This window comes from Erpetoichthys calabaricus, chromosome 5, assembly GCF_900747795.2.
Source record: "Erpetoichthys calabaricus chromosome 5, fErpCal1.3, whole genome shotgun sequence".
Taxonomy (NCBI): domain Eukaryota; kingdom Metazoa; phylum Chordata; class Cladistia; order Polypteriformes; family Polypteridae; genus Erpetoichthys; species Erpetoichthys calabaricus.
In genome coordinates, this window is record NC_041398.2 from 223,244,041 (window position 1) to 223,261,144 (window position 17,104).

The 17,104-nt window shown below is 42.0% G+C and overlaps 1 protein-coding gene across 2 annotated transcripts in view; it reads left to right on the forward strand.

Moving 5' to 3' along the window:
* The window catches only part of myo5b (myosin VB), a 502,861-nt gene that overhangs the window by 283,196 nt on the left and 202,561 nt on the right, over positions 1-17,104 (forward strand). For both annotated transcript variants that reach the window (XM_051928010.1, XM_051928011.1), the window contains exons 4-5: positions 7,025-7,169; positions 15,141-15,297. In XM_051928010.1, coding sequence (XP_051783970.1) covers positions 7,025-7,169; positions 15,141-15,297 — 302 coding nt within the window. The remainder of the gene's footprint in view (positions 1-7,024; positions 7,170-15,140; positions 15,298-17,104) is intronic.

The following is a 17,104-nucleotide window of genomic DNA, read 5'->3' on the forward strand; positions in this document are numbered from 1 at the left end:
TTATTTTAATATAAAGAAGAAAAAGTCAGAAAACAAAATATGTGTATCACTCTGAGGAAGATAGAGGGTTGAAGATAAATAGGGAGAAGACAGAATATTTAAGGTTTAATGATGATCAGGATTCAGACGTTAGCCTGCAGGGAGAGCTACTGAAAGAAATGGAGAAATTGAAATATCTAGGATCAGTGGTAGCCCAAGATGGGAAACTAGATACAGAGATAACTCATAGAGCACAGGGTGGATGGAACAATTGGAAGAAGCTATCAAGAGTATTGTGTCATTGAAGAATTAAGGTGAAGATTAAAGGTAAAGTATTAAGACTGTAGTAAGACCAGAATTGGTGACATGGGAAGTAAAGGGAGAGCAGGAGGAGAAGTAGGATGTGGCAGAAGTGACACTGTTGAGATGGATTTGTGGAGTTACAAAAAGGACAGAATAAGAAATGAGACCATCAGAGGTACAACAAAAGTGGGAGAGATATCTGAGAAAGTACAGGAAAGGAGATTGAAATGGTATGGACATGTGATGAGAAGAGACAATGAAAATGAGAGGGAAAGAGTGATGGGAATTGAAGAGCGGGGAAGAGAAAGTAAAGGGAGGCTGAAGCAGAGGTGGATGGATAAAGTAAAAGAAGATGTGAATGAAAAGGGTCTGACTGGGGAGGAGATGCAGAGCTGAGCTGTGTGGAGAAGGTTGATCAAGCTTATTGACCCCACATAGAAATAGGAAAAGATGAAGAGAAAGAAGAAGAAGTAATAGTAAAATTATTGGTTTGCAACAGACCTCTGTTACTTAGTTGTATTATGTGCAAGTTACAAAGAAAGTGTACTCAACTCTGAGAGCCTGGCATTTGTTATTAGACATTGAAATATGCATTATTACAGCATTGTGCTTCACCCTGCATAAAACAGGCAAGATCAATGAAAATGTTCATTTCTGTTCAACCAGAATCATGTCATTCAACATTAATGCTGTTGTGTTCTGTTATCCTGTACATTAAAAGCCTTTGATGTACTGTATATTACCTAACAATCTCAAGTGTCTTAATCCAGTTTAGGATCATGGAGGCCACAGCTTAAATTGGCAGCATTAACTCTTTGAGGGCTGAATATTTTTTCCAAAAAACTCAGTTTTCTGAAAGGCACACAAAGCAATGGTTTCACACATAAATCAACATGAAACATCTGTTACTACGTGCTGTAGCTGCTGTTGGTGCATGTTCGGCATCTCAGGCAGCAGTGGTTGTGCAGGACTGCCTCAATGGCCAGCAGGAATGCATGGTAGGCCGGCTGCCTAGCGGTCTTCACACAGCAAGTGGGCAGTAGTGGCAGTCGCAGCGGGACGCAATATGGTTTGTACCTCTTGTCATCATATGTGGTGGTCCTCCCAGGTGAACGCTGCTGTAGGCATATCAACTACACAGATATGTTCAGCACCACAATCAGCTGGGGACTGATCAGCCGATGCTGATACCTCACTTTCGTTTTTGATCTCCATCTCCAAATCATTTACATCAAATTCTAAGTCCGACAAGTCAGAGTCCAGTTCAGCGATAAATACATAAAACGTCCGTGGAGTATTTTAATTTGCACATTCACTTTAGTCTCAGATGTCGATGCCATTTTAGAGGTTGTTTGCTGTTCGCTACTGATGCACGCACAGGAAATCGAGGTTAAATCAGCAAAGCTACTTAACTTTTCTTCTAGTAAAGAGAGTCAAACTAAAACGTAAGAGAGATTTTTGTCACAGTTAACACCCGATTACTGTCCTCTCCCCCTGAATTTCGATAAAAGTCAACATCAGCCCTGAAAGAGTTAAACAGAAGGCAGGAACAAACAGATGGATTCCAGCTCTTTGCAGAGCCCACTCACTCACACTTATTACGCCAGTTGCTAGTATCCAGTGATGATCTGCTGGACTGCAGTATGGACGCCACCCACCTGCTTTCTTTAGTTTCAGCCATCCCTCCTGAATTGGCTGCTATGCATGTGGCTAACCACAGGAGTGGATGGATGGATGGATGGATGGATGGATGGATAGATAGATGGATAGATAGATAGATAGATAGATAGATAGATAGATAGATAGATAGATAGATAGATAGATAGATAGATAGATAAGAAAACAAATCGTACTTACTTTATTTAGCTGCCCCAAGGGGACAGCCTGCCTTTTAACAAAAGCTGAAAAAAATAAATAAATACATACTATTCTAACAAATAAACACAAGCATTGCTAAAAATAAAGAAAACCTCTGACTTAGCTAAAAGTATCAAAGTGCAGTAACACTCTCAGAGGTGTTATAAAGTTAGATAGATATGAATGAGCCCCAGTTGTGTTTTCTTAACACACGTCTGATGAATAATTTGTTGCCTAAAAGCCCCCAATGCTGGTGTATTAGAGGTGATGTGCAGCATTGTTCATAATGGCCATCAGTTTTGTCTCCATTCTCTCTTCCACTCCTACCTCCAGCAGGTCCAGAATGTGTAACCTAACTGAGTCTGTCTTCTTGATTGGCTTGTTGGTTTGGTGGTCCTCTCGTGAAGAGATGTTACTGGACCAGCATTCCACAGCATATAAAATCGCAGTGGTTATCACAGTTTTGTAGAACATTTAAAGGATGTAACGTCTTACATTATGGGAGCACAGTCTTCTAAGAAAAATGACTTGTGTTCCAGGCTTCCTTATATAGTTCGTTTTTGTTACTAGAGAAGTCCAGCCTGTTACTGATGTGGGACCCCTAAGTACTTGTAGCCGGGCACCACAACCACATCCACACCTCGAACAGTGAGTGGGCATAGAGGCCCTTTGAAAGTTGATCACCAGTTTGATAAGTTGTTAAGATGCAGAAAATTCTCTTTGCAACAAGAAACAAAAGTTCTTCATCTATCCCAGTACTCTTTCTCATCCCAGTTGTCAATACACCCCATTAGTGAAAAATAACCTGCTGTTTTATTTGTAGTGTGAGGTGTAACAGAGTGAAAAGAAAAGCAGACAGGTCTGTTCCTTGCAGTGCTCCAGTGTTGCTCACACAGTCCTTAGTCTCACAAACTGCGGTCTGCCTGACAGACAGTCCATTATCCAGGACACCATCGGCTCATCCTCCTGCATATCTCTGAGCTTACCCTTAACTGGAATGGCTGTATGGTACTGAAGGCACCAAAGAAATCAAAAAAACATCTATATATATAATTCACTAAGCCAGGAGACAAGTAGCCGACCATGGAAAGCACGCCGGAAGGGGCGTGGAGACAAGTAGCCGACCATGGAAAGCACGCCGGTAGGGGTGTGGATTATATAATTCACTAAGCCAGGAGACAAGTAGCCGACCATGGAAAGCACGCCGGAAGGGGCGTGGATTCACTAAACCGCCGACAAGTAAGACGCCAATGGCGCACGCAGGAAGGAGCCACGCCCACCAACTCTTAGACCATTGGATGCGACGAAAAAATCACAGTCACGCCCACCAACTCGGACGCGACGCCTCGAAAAACATGCCGTCATTTCTGTTTGTCTGTGCCACATTCCACTTGCAGCTCTGAGCTACGTTGACTTTTCATTAGTCAACCTCAGTGGAATCTTGGTTCACACAGAGGCAGCGCAAGACACAGAGCCGCGCGCACACACACACACACACACACACACACACACACACACAGAGGCAACGCCAGAGAGAGACAGAAGCATACACAGGCAGCGTGTGAGAGAGAGCCACGCACACACACAGAGGCAGCGCCACAGAAAGACAGAGGCACACACAGGCAGCGCAAGAGAGAGCCGCGCAATCCTTTAAAACTGAAGTTAAAACACAATGAAGGAAGCAGTCTTTAAAAACCAATAAGCCCTGTGCCTCTTTTTCATTAGCGTCTCACCTGCTTCAGGCCCTGCAACAGTCGAGACGCTCTCTCTGCAGCTGACCTTCTCTGTGCCTGACTCCACTACTGTCAGTCGCCTGATTAAAAATGGCCTTTTCAATGTGAGCTATGGACAGGCTATACCACAGGAACACATTGCCTTCGAGCCTGCTCTCGCTCACTGTAACGTACCGGCTTTCTCTCTCTCTTCTCACTCACTCACACACTGCACAGGGGAGAAATGCCCGAAGCACGAGTCAACACTGTGAGTGCGATGATTATTTATTTAAAAATGGGCTTTTGAAGGGGAGCTGTGGACCCGCTATACCACAGGATCACCTGTGACATTGCCTTCACATTGTTTTCCTTTTATTTATAATCCTGTTGAGCAGATCAGACACCCAGGCAAACAACACTAAATAATCAATAGCTCCAACTACTTTGCCCGCCCCTACTCCTCACCTGAGTCGGTTTCGTCTGTGTTCAGCAGTGTTTGCCAAACTCGGTCCTGGTGAACCCCTGTGGCTGCAGGGTTTTGTTCTAACCAGATTCCTAATCATTAATGCCGGTGAAACTCATCCGGGATAAGTCGGTTTTTCAAACGTAGCCGTGTAGCAGATTAGTCTAGCAAGATGTAATAATCCGAGATGAATGCACGCCCTCGCGCTGAGTGAAAAGCCAATATATATTGAGTCTACAAAACATGATCACCAAGTCTTTGATAGGCTGCAACAAAATGATGAAAGAACGGGCGCATTTTTTTCACACAAGCTGAGTGAGTGGGTGTTAGTTAGTTAATTAGCAACTCGAAGGATTAAAAAACATTGAAAAAGCGGCGCGGATTGGTTTGCAGCGTGTAAAACAGTTTGTTTGTCGCGGATAATTTGCTATCCACACAGGGACGAACTGGGAAGTGAACCCACAATCTTCCACTGTCTCCTTACTGCAAAGCAGCCGTACTACTACACCGCCACAAGGCAGTTAAACAATGCACCGGGCCACATGTTCATTTTTTCCCCTGTGCTTAAAAGACATTAAAAAACTGTTTCTCAACTGTGACTCCCGAACAACTCAGTACGCGAAAAGCGGCCAGAATCGCAAACAACAATGAAAACTCTACGTGACTCACAGGTAGTGATGGGCCGTTCTATACTAAGGTTTCGACACTGTGTCGAGCTTTCGAAGCACTGCAGATTTTAATACTTGATCGAATAATAACATCTGTGATTTAAGGATTTCACATTTTCTTTCTCAAATGTGCTTACCTATATCATGGCAAAGTACAGGGATAAACCTTTATTTTCTGTCTACTCCGTTTTAATTAAGACAGACCAAACAAAACATTTAAGGCTATTAAATGTGATCTCAAGAAAAGATCAGGGTTAATTATAATACTAATAACAGGAGCGATTATAATGATACAGTGCAAAAGTAAATACTAATTGAAAGAGCCGGGAATGCATGAGGTGAGGCGTCTTATTTTGTTTAACTCTTGCTATCGTATAGTGCATTCTGCCTGTCGGCATTAGTTATATTTATATTTTTTAGACATCAGACACTAGAAGCTACTGACAAACCCTTCTCTTCGTTGTCAGTCTGTAGCTACGAAAAAATAAAAGCAATACGACTTTTAACAGACGTCATTGAAGTGTATCATAAGTTTCTGTAACGTTAATGAAAATGGCCAGAAGGTGTCACGTGACAGGTGAGTGTCAAATGCTTCGAAGCTTCTATTCGATTTCCGACACAATTGCTTCAAACGTGTTGGTGCTTCTCAAGGCTTCACCCCGCCCATCACTACTCACAAGTTACTGAACGACAAATCAGCAGACTAGCATGACGGATGGGGCGTAATGGGCATCCTTCCCCTCTCCTCCGGATTTTTCAAATGTTAATTTTTTCCCTGTGCTTAAAAATCATTTAAAAAGCGGCCTGATTATGCGGCGTATGGTACGCCGCGGGTTGGCTAGTAATGTCTAAATGGAAATAAGCATTGTGGAACAGGCATATAATTGTGTATTCATCTCCAACATTTGATAGGCGAACTGCAGTGGGTCCAAAATGTCCTTCACAGGAAGACTTCTATAGTCCAGGACAAAGTCCTCTCAAGGATCTTTGTGATGAGAAATGTAAGGGCCACATGTCTGCAGTCATTAGATGCCTTCTTTCTTGACCAACGCAGAATGTTTTCCGCAGCAGTGGCACTTTCTGGATCCTTAGTAATAGACTGAACAGGTGATAGAAGACATGACAAAGTTGGATAGCGCAAGCTTTAAGAACTCCATCTGGTCCCACACATTTTCCTGTGAAATTTAGAAAGTATAACAAGAGTCACTATGAAAAGAAACAGAGAAGCCATTGTTCAAAAAACCAAAGCACTCATTCATACAGTAAATAGAGTCAAATGAGAATTGCCAGGAGCCATTAAACAAATGATGTACTATCACCAAAACCTTCACTGCCCTGAATGCTGTGTAGAGGTCCAAAGCTGAGCATCTGTTATTAGGCAGTAACTAGCAACAATGAAACAAGGCACAAAATGCAGAAGCTAATAATGTCAACGTGATCCTCTAACAGTTTAATGATAAAAGAATTTCCACTGGTTCATAGCTAAATTATTAATGCAAAACCCTCATGCATTACTATCCCCCTGAAGTTAAAGCCATCCAAAGACCCAAAATAGAGTAACAGGATGTCCCAATATGTAACACACATAGGACCAATTTAGAGTAACCATTTAACTTCATTTAATGTCTACTGAAACAGAAGAACTTCAAGAAGACAGGGATCAGGTATCAGACTAAGCGTAGGATGCTGTGTCTGTGTGACTGCAGCACTTAATGACGCAGAATGCCAAATTTCCCTCTTGAATTTAAGTATACTCGGTGCATATTTGTGTGTGTATGTGTGTGTCGGTGGGTATGCGTGAGGGAAGCACCCTATGATGAACTGGCTAGTGTGTGCCCTTCTCTTAGTGCTGCCAGCTCTAGACACCACAAACTTAAACTGGTTAGAAATCTTTTGAGATTGATGAACTTTTTAAAATCCAAAATAAAACTTTTCCTTGTTATTAAGATGTCCATTTTTTGCTAGTTAAACGTGTGAATGTTTTTATTTGATTACTTTTTATCACTGCTGAACTTTTTTTTTCTTTCTATTTTTTTCTGTAGGAATTGTACTTGTTGCCATTAACCCATATGAGCAAGTGCCCATCTATGGAGAAGATGTCATCTATGCTTACAGTGGACAGAATATGGGGGATATGGACCCCCATGTCTTTGCAGTGGCAGAAGAGGCCTACAAACAGATGGCTAGGTATATTAAATAACTCAAGTCAACTCAAATTTATTGTCATGTGTACAAAGTACATAATTAAGCTCTGTAAGCAAAATACCTGCTGTATAAAGTAATTAGGCATGTGTAGCATAACACAAAACAGACTGGCTTCATCCAATTTGGGGGGGGCAGAGCCCATCCGGGCAGCAATTAGGCTAAGACAAGGAGATAGCCCTGGACAGCATAGGATTCCATCTCAGGGAACATTTACACTGGGGCCGGTTTGAAATTGCCAGTTGACACAACCTGCACTTGTTTTGGGCTACACAGACACAGAGAGACCATGCAAAGTCCACACAAACAATATCCAGACATGGGATTTCAATCTGGGATGCTGGATTTGTGAACCAGTAGTACTGCCCACTGTGCCACCTTACCACACCGGGTATTTATTATTATTTAATTTTCATATACCTATTCACTTGTCACGCATTGTATGACTGCACAGCATGCTGAATCAGTGGATACTCCCAACCTCTCTCTGTGTCACTCATATCAATCTTCACTGCATTTTCATTTCACCAATAACTCAATTAGGTACTAAGCTCCTACATTTTGAGGCTGTTATATCACTGTTATTAATATGGTGGGTCATAGACGATGCAGTCATCTAGGTTTTGAACCCTTTTAGCATCCACAGGTAGCAGTTTCCCAGTCCCCTTTGGGCTGCCAGTGATATCATTGAGGCCAGTAAAAAAAAAAAAAGTATTGTCATGCTATTGTTGGACTATTTTGTGCATCTCAAGAGACAATTGAAGCTGTCAATGGCAGAAAATGTCTTCTTTACAAGCCTCTTCATTAGAGTGACGTACCCCTAACACTTTGTGGAATAGGTGGTCAAATAATTCATTTTTTTCCCTATCTACTGTAGTTCAAGATGGATTAATTCACCAATGTTATTATGGTGGACAGATGCCAACCATGAAAGAAAGTTATTGGTGTGTCTGTCACATACACCACTATAGTGTTTTGGCATAATGTGTTGTAAAGTGTTATTTTCTTCTACCCGCACTGTATGTATGCAGTATGTAGTATCTCTGGGCCTACCTTGACTGACACTGTACACCTGGTTACTGAAGTAGATGGCTCATTTACTTGACCATTTGAAGCACAACGAGGTGCTCCTTGTTTTCCTTGCCATTTGAATATCTCTCTTGTAATTTGGGGTTTGAATGTATTAAGCCACTGGGCTTACACAAGGTGTGTGTGTGAAGAGAGTTAAAGTAGGAGTGGTGAAGTGGAGGAATTTGAAATATAGACAAAAACACTTACTGAACTGTGCGTCATGTTCACTTCCACCGATTACTGGACAAAATGTGTTTAGAAACACATCAGTCCACACTGCGTCCATTCAGACGGCTGGTCAATCGCAAGTTGCAGAGATCAAGTCACTTCTTTCTTTAAGAGATTTTCAGGTTGTTAGATGGCTTGTCAGAGTTTAAAGGGTGAAATGAAAGTCAAATCCAGTAAGTTTTCAGTGGTGATTGAGTACTTGAGCTGTACTCTCTAATGGGGCTGTTCTTTTGAATGATTAAAGTTTACATGCTGTTTCCAGTGTGCAGCCTTCTTTATTGCATGACCATTATGGTGTCATGTATTGTACAATTCAGCCATGCTATATTTTGATTCTTTTTTATTATTGAATTGATTAATCAAATTAAGTATTGTAGACTACCTAGAACAGGACTGGCTGGTCTTTTGGCTTTCAGACCCCTAGAAGCTCTTCTTAATCAGCCATGTCAGTTGAAATTTTTATTCTTTTTCTCTTCTCTTGCCATCTAACCACAGCATATATTATCAGATCAACCACCAACTTTTATTCTTTTAACCGTAAGAGACTTACAAACTAAAGAATTCTGCCATTTTACTTTCTTATAACTTTCATTTTTCTTTTACTACGTGTAAAGAACTCGGGTCTACACTACATAAATAGATGTTGCTGATGCACCACAAGGGCACGCGTGTAATGACTTTTATATTAATGTACCTACTATTGCTTTATAGCTTTAGCTCCTTGTCTGAAGTAGGCATAATGCATTCCTCATTGTTTTTTAATATCTGTTCAAGGATACCTGTTTAGTGGCATTTAATATTCAGTGTTGACATTGTAGAAGTGTTCTTGCTAAGAGAAGGCATAACAGGATTTCAGCATCAGCATTTTGGCAGAATGATCCTAATAGTAATATGTCGTTTCAGATGAATGCATCTGATGCTTGTATAGTTTTTAATGAGCTCTTAATTTGTGTTTACTATATAAATCAGACTAGAAAAAAGATATGCTAATAATGTAACAAAATCCTGCTAATAAACAGCCAAACCCCATTTCAGTCTCATTGTACTCACTAATCACACTGATTGACAGAACGGTCTGCCTTACAACTTCATAGACCTTCTCTGCTGGTTACTCACATTTTCAAAAAGTTCAAAAAGCCTTAGGATCATCATAAGCAGGTCACGTACAGAAAACTCTGACTTATTGGAGTTTAATACCTGCACAGAAAAAGTGTCAAAATATTTAACCCAAGGTTATATGTTGGTAAAGTAATAGATTGTTCTGAATTATTTGAATAATGGCCTGCCGTCTGAGTAATGTGTGGTCCTGCAGTCCTTCCTGTTATATGTGCTCAGGTTATCGATCCCTCTAGTACAGCATGTTTTATTGCACAATGCTTTTTGTTGGACTGCCAGTTCAATAAACTAGTTTGAATGCTGTATATCATTTGTATAATTTCTTTCTGCGCTACCTACAGAGGACGAGCCACTGGAGAAATGAATACTTATATGAATGACTTGTGTTATTCCAATTAGTACCATAAGAACATAAGAAATTTGATAAACGAGAGGAGACCCTTCAGTCCATCAAGCCTGTTTGTTTAACTAATAGCTAAGCTGGCCCAGTACCTCATTTGGATTTTTCTTAAAGGTTGTTTATTTTATTTATTTGGAACAGAATTGGTGATTTGTATTGATATACACTGGCATAATTGAGTGTGAGTGTGAGAGTAAGTGTGGATTGGTGGCATACTGAGGACTTGGTCCTGCTTAATGCCCAGTTCTGCTTGTATAGGCTGTGGCTCCCTATAATCCTGAATTTTGATTAAGTATGTTGAGGAAATACATTATTTGATGGAAGAATTGAATTACTTTAGTTTCCAGAAATATTCAATGTTTCACCTAGTAACAGTTCTAGCACACTGGGAAATGCTCAGACCTCCAGTCCCCAAGAAAAGGTTGTTCTTCAGCTTCTCATGAAACACAGCACCGCCGGTCACTCCGTGGGTTCTGTCACCTTTGTTGTGCTGATCAGTTGGCCTGTGCGATGTGCTTCACTGCCACCAGATGTCTTCATGGTTTTTTTTCTGACAGCTATGCCACATCCAGTAGACACTACCTGCGGTCCTCCAGAGCGCAACTCCATCAAGGAGATTGTTGCTTAATATTATATGTCAGTGATAATACCTCGTTGGACAATGGTTAAGATTAGGGTTGGCACAGGGTTATCTGACTCAAGTAAACCATCCATCCACCCATCCATCCATTTTCCAACCCGCTGAATCCGAACACAGGGTCACGGGGGTCTGCTGGAGCCAATCCCAGCCAACACAGGGCACAAGGCAGGGAACCAATCCTGGGCAGGGTGCCAACCCACCGCAGGACACACACAAACACACCCACACACCAAGCACACACTAGGGCCAATTTAGAATCACCAATCCACCTAACCTGCATGTCTTTGGACCGTGGGAGGAAACCGGAGTGCCCGGAGGAAACCCACGCAGACACGGGGAGAACATGCAAACTCCACGCAGGGAGGACCCGGGAAGCGAACCCGGGTCTCCTAACTGCGAGGCAGCAGCGCTACCACTGCGCCACCGTGCCGCCCCCTCAAGTAAACCAAGTGACAAAAACCTGGAGTATAATTGTCTGGCCAGCAGACCTACTGAATCACGGAGCTGCGGAGGTCTGCAGCTGGATTCATCTCAGCAAATCAGCTGTGTTGCATGGCCACACTGCCACTTGTCGTGCAAAGGACCTGAAGTTCAGGAAGTCTGCAACTCTATTTCATTGGTCTTGTATGACTTTCCATTGTGATTGGAGTGCATGACTTTCTATCAATCTTCTGAAGTAAAAAGGTGCTGGAAAAATGCTGGCATTTCCACATGTTAAATTCCTAGTTGTACCAAGGCTGTTTTACAATATTCATGCCAGTTTGTAGTTCAAGCCCATTATCGACGATCCAAAAAAGCTTTTTTTACATTTCATTTCATCCAGCTTTAGTGGAGTATTACAGCAATATACAGTTAAGTTATTCTTAATAACAAACAAGCAGTCAGCTATCTTTACTTAGACATTTGTTTGCGTGTGTGCACGCTGAAAGAGTGACCTTCAAAGATGAGAAGTACAAAACTGGACAGGAGGCGAGAAAGGTGCCTTGAAAACAATGGCGGAGTCAGAGAAGCAGACTTTACGGGAATGCACTAGAGAGAGAGAGCGCCGGTGAAGAGACATTCATACACACTCGAATAGAGAGGAAAGGCGCTGGAAGAACATGTAGGACAAGAGATAGCAAATATTTACTTATTAACTTTCTTAGCTTTACATTTTTTTTCTCAGAAAAACACAAAAAGCGTTTTTTTTTTTTGGTTTGAAAAATTACATTTTATTAAATCGCCTCTTTCTGCTGTAAAACATGCAAAATATGTGTAGAAAGTATAATGATACAAATAATAATAATGAAACAAATAATAATATCAATATCATGAACAGCAGACTGCACATGTGCGAGTGACTCAAGTGTCACTTTCAGATTCTCAGAATCACTTTTGGTTTCACTGACTGTTTCAACTTCATTGCCTGAAGAGAGATTTACTTTGTTATCACTGCTGATGAGAGGCGTTTCTTTCAAGAAACTTCTATGAGACTAGAAGAAGACATGTCTACAACATTGTCCAGGTAATGCTTGGGCCTGATGCTTATGCAAGACATGCCTATACCATTGCCCAAGTAACACTTGGCACTAATGCTGTTGGCACATTTACAGCCCGAGTAAACCTTGGTTCGTACGTGATAAGCATCTATACCGTTGCCCAAGTGAAACTCTGGACTAACACTTTTAGCACTGTTTTTACAGCTCGCTTGGGTCTAATGCTAAGGTGGTTAACAGGTACCTTGGCTAATATTTAAATAAATGACGTACCTCAAAAACTACTCATGCAGAAAAATTGCAAATCAGTAGGGTCAGCTCAGCTTGGACAGTTGGGAAACAAAGTCAGAGAGGCGAGATTGCGTTGGTTTGGACATGTGCAGAGGGGAGATGCTGAGTATATTGGGAAAAGGATGTTAAGAATAGAGCTACCAGGCAAGAGGCAAAGAGGAAGGCCTAAGAGAAGGTTTATGGATGTGGTGAGAGAGGACATGCAGGTGATGGGTGTGACAGAGCAAGATATGGAAATAGACAATCCGTTGTGGCAACTCCTAACAAGAGCAGCCAAAAGAAGAAGAAGAAGAATATGCCTGGTCCCATGAATAAATGGGGTAGACTACAAAAGTCCTGGTTAAATTTAACAATTTCTACAGCAGTTATCAATGATAGATAGATAGATACTTTATTAATCCCAATGGGAAATTCACAATCTCCAGCAGCATACTGATACAGTAAATAATATTAAATTAAAGAATGATAATAATGCAGGTGAAAAACAGACAATAACTTTGTTTAATGTTAAATGTTAACGTTTACCCCCTCTGGTGGGATTGAAGAGTCGCATAGTTTGGGGGAGGAATGATCTTCTCAGTCTGTCAGTGGAGCAGGACAGTGACAGCAGTCTGTCGCTGAAGCTGCTCTTCTGTCTGGAGATGACACTGTTTAGTGGATGCAGTGGATTCTCCATAATTGATAGGAGCCTGCTGAGCGCCCTTCGCTCTGCCACAGATGTTAAACTGTCCAGCTCTATGCCAACAATAGAGCCTGCCTTCCTCACCAGTTTGTCCAGGCGTGAGGCGTCTTTCCTCTTAATGCTGCCTCCCCAGCACACCACCGCGTAGAAGAGGGTGCTCGCCACAACTGTTTGATAGAACATCTGCAGCATCTTATTGCAGATGTTGAAGGATGCCAGCCTTCTAAGGAAGTATAGCCGGCTCTGTCCTTTCTTGCACAGCGCATCAGTATTGGCAGTCCAGTCTAATTTATCATCCAGCTGCACTCCCAGATATTTATAGGTCTGCACCATCTGCACACAGTCACCTTTGATGATCACGGGGTCTATGAGGGGTCTGGGCCTCCTAAAATCCACCACCAGCTCCTTGGTTTTGCTGGTGTTCAGGTGTAGGTGGTTTGAGTCGCACCATTTAACAAAGTCATTGATTAGGTCCCTATACTCTTCCTCCAGCCCATTCCTGATGCAGCCCACGATAGCAGTGTCATCAGCGAACTTTTGCACATAGCAGGACTCCGAGTTGTATTGGAAGTCCGATGTATATAGGCTGAACAGGACCGGAGAAAGTACAGTCCCTTGTGGCGCTCCTGTGTTGCTGACCACAATGTCAGACGTGCAGTTCCCAAGACACACACACTGAGGTCTGTCTTTAAGATAGTCCACAATCCATGCCACTAGGTATGAATCTAATCCCATCTCTGTCAGCTTGTCCCTTAGGAGCAGAGGTTGGATTGTGTTGAAGGCGCTAGAGAAGTCTATAAACATAATTCTTACAACACCACTACCTCTGTCCAAGTGAGAGAGGGATCGGTGTAGCAATTAGATGATGGCATCCTCAGCTCCCACCTTCTCCCACCTTCTCCTGATATGCAAACTGCAGAGGGTCGAGGGCGTGTTGAACCTGTGGCCTAAGGTGGTGAAGCAGCAGCCTCTCCATGGTCTTGATCACATGTGATGTCAGAGCAACAGGCCGAAAGTCATTCAGCTCACTAGGACGTGATACCTTTGGTACTGGGGTGATACAAGATTTTTTCCAAAGCCTCGGGACTCTCCCCTGTTCCAGGTTCAGGTTGAAGATGCGCTGTAGAGGACCCCCCAGCTCCGATGCACAGACCTTCAGCAGTCGTGGCGATACTCCATCTGGACCCGCTGCTTTACTGGCACGAAGTCTCCTCAGCTCTCTGCTCACTTGCGCTGTTGTAATTCTTCTGGTTCTGTACATCTGGATATGGAGATAAGTACTGAACCAAATTGGACCATAAACAATAGGCCTGAAGCCTGTAACAAAACAAACGCAATGCAACCTTTTTTGAAGAAGTTTGGTAGATTTTTTTCAGAAATTATCGTTGTATACACTTTGGGTTTTAGCATCAGGTAGCTCTACACAATGCAGCAAAATGCATAATTTTCTGATGAAAACTGCAATTTTAAGACACACACATACAGACACCGCACTAAAAATCAACTTTACTTAATATTTTGAACACCATAGAATCTAACATACTTTTGAGCTCACCACCAAACTTCCATATAAATGGAAGTGAAAGGTAACAGGGGGCAATATTGTACTGCAAATTATCACAAACAGGAGCGCACTGTAATGAACTGTACGTATTATAGCAACAGGGTCACAGTGTCCCACCGCATGTGAGTCACTTCTTAAACTAATTCTTAATTGAACTGATAATATAACTTTGTTTCTGTTTTAAGTGATACACAGTGTCAAATGTTCAGGTTGATATAAAGGGGGTACCAACTAGAATACAGAGTGTGGGCATTATTTGTCAGGTTGGAGGTGTTTCTGGATGCAACTTGCCAAATTTCTCATCAATACCATTCTGGGAGTAGTTTTGTAGTAGGACTCCGGTGTACCAAGTGTGTACAGTAATATGCGGTATTTATCATTGAATATAATATACAGGTATTCATCATTGCCTAGCGTCTATACCATTTAGCTTTTGTAATGTATTTTCTTTTTCTTAGTTCTTCATTTTGTATTTTTTTCTCACCACAGAGATGAAAAGAATCAGTCCATCATCGTGAGTGGAGAGTCTGGGGCTGGGAAGACGGTGTCTGCTAAGTATGCCATGCGCTATTTTGCTACAGTTGGTGGGTCAGAAAGTGATGCCAATGTTGAAGAGAAGGTTTTGGCATCCAGTCCAATTATGGAGGTAGGACATAAAAAAGGACCTGAGTGAAACATTCACAGAGCTAAATTAGTGAATGCTACAAAACCTTTTGTAACTCCTTACAACAGGATGAGTGCTCTAGGGTGGATGAGTTGAAATGTGGTGTCCTGACTTCATAGTAGGTGACACTGGCATTTGAAGGCTTTTAACATTTTTCTTTGTGCACATTGCTCTTAATTTCCTTATGTTGTTTATATTACTTATCACACTGGCAAGTAACTTGTGCTCTGATGAGCTAGGATCTAAGAAAAAAAATTAATCTTTCAGCCTTCCATTGAATTATATACACATAAAAAATATATAAGCTTTGAATAGCAGATGCTGTATTGTAATATTGTTTCCTTTAAAAGCGCCTTGTGATTGTGTTATTAATGGTTCAGAATTAAATAAAGGCTGATTAAATCATCCAATACATTTGAAAACGATTGCCTTCATTTGTAAGGAGATTTCAAATACTGAATATCTCATAAGGTGCGCATCTCCCAACAGCCAACAACTAAATGGAGCTCTTAAATTTACTTTTGTAAAATGCTTTTTGTTGTTTGATTGCTCCACACTTTCACATCAATATAATAAATGTCCATGTGATGGACTGGCACCCTGTTAAGGGATCATTGATTGTTGCTCAGTTGTGCCCAATGATGTACTGTATCTCAATAACAACTTTTTCTTCTTTCGGCTGCTCCCGTTAGGGGTTGCCACAGTGGATCATCTTCTTCCATATCTTCCTGTCCTCTGTATCTTGTTCTGTTGCACCCATCAACTGCATGTCCTCTCTCACCACATCGATAAACCTTCGCTTAGACCTTCCTCTTTTCCTCTGGCCTGGCAGCTCTATCCTTAGCATCCTTCTACCAATATACTCAGCATCTCTCCTCTGCACATGTCCAAACCAACGCACTCTCACCTCTCTGACTTTGTCTCGCAACTGTCCAAGCTGAGCTGACCCTCTATCTCTCTCTATGTAATGTCCTCATTTCTAATCCTATCCATCCTCGACACACCCAATGCAAATCTTAGCATCTTTAACTCTGCTACCTCCAGCTCTGTCTCCTGCTTTCTGGTCAGTGCCACTGTCTCCAACCCATATAACATAGTTGGTCTCACTACTGTCCTGCAGACCTTCCCTTTTACTCTTGCTAGTACCCATCTGTCACAAATTACTCCTGACACTCCTCTCCACCCATTCCACCCTGCTTGCACTCTCTTTTTCACCTCTCTTCCACAATCCCCATTACTCTGTACTGTTCATCCCAAGTATTTAAACTCATCCACCTTCACCAACTCTACTCCTTGCATTCTTACCATTCCACACATGTATTCTGTCTTGTTCCTACTGACCTTCATTCCTCTCCTCTCCAGAGCATATCTCCACCTCTCCAGGGTCTCCTCAACCTGCTCCCTACTATTGCTACAGATCACAATGTCATCAGCAAACATCATAGTCCATGGGGACTCCTGTCTAATCTCATCTGCCAACCTCTCCATCACCATTGCAAATAAGAAAGGGCTCAGAGCCAATCCCTGATGTAATCCCACCTCCACCTTGAATGCATCTGTCACTCCTACCGCAGACCTCACTACTGTCACACTTCCCTCGTACATATCCTGTACAACTCTTACATACTTTCTGCCACTCCCGACTTCCTCATATAATACCACAGCTCTTCTCGAGGCACCCTGTCATATGCTTTCTCCAGGTCCACAAAGATGCAATGCTACTCCTTCTGGCCTTCTCTATACTTCTCCATCAACACCCTCAGAGCAAACATTGCATCTGTTATGCTAT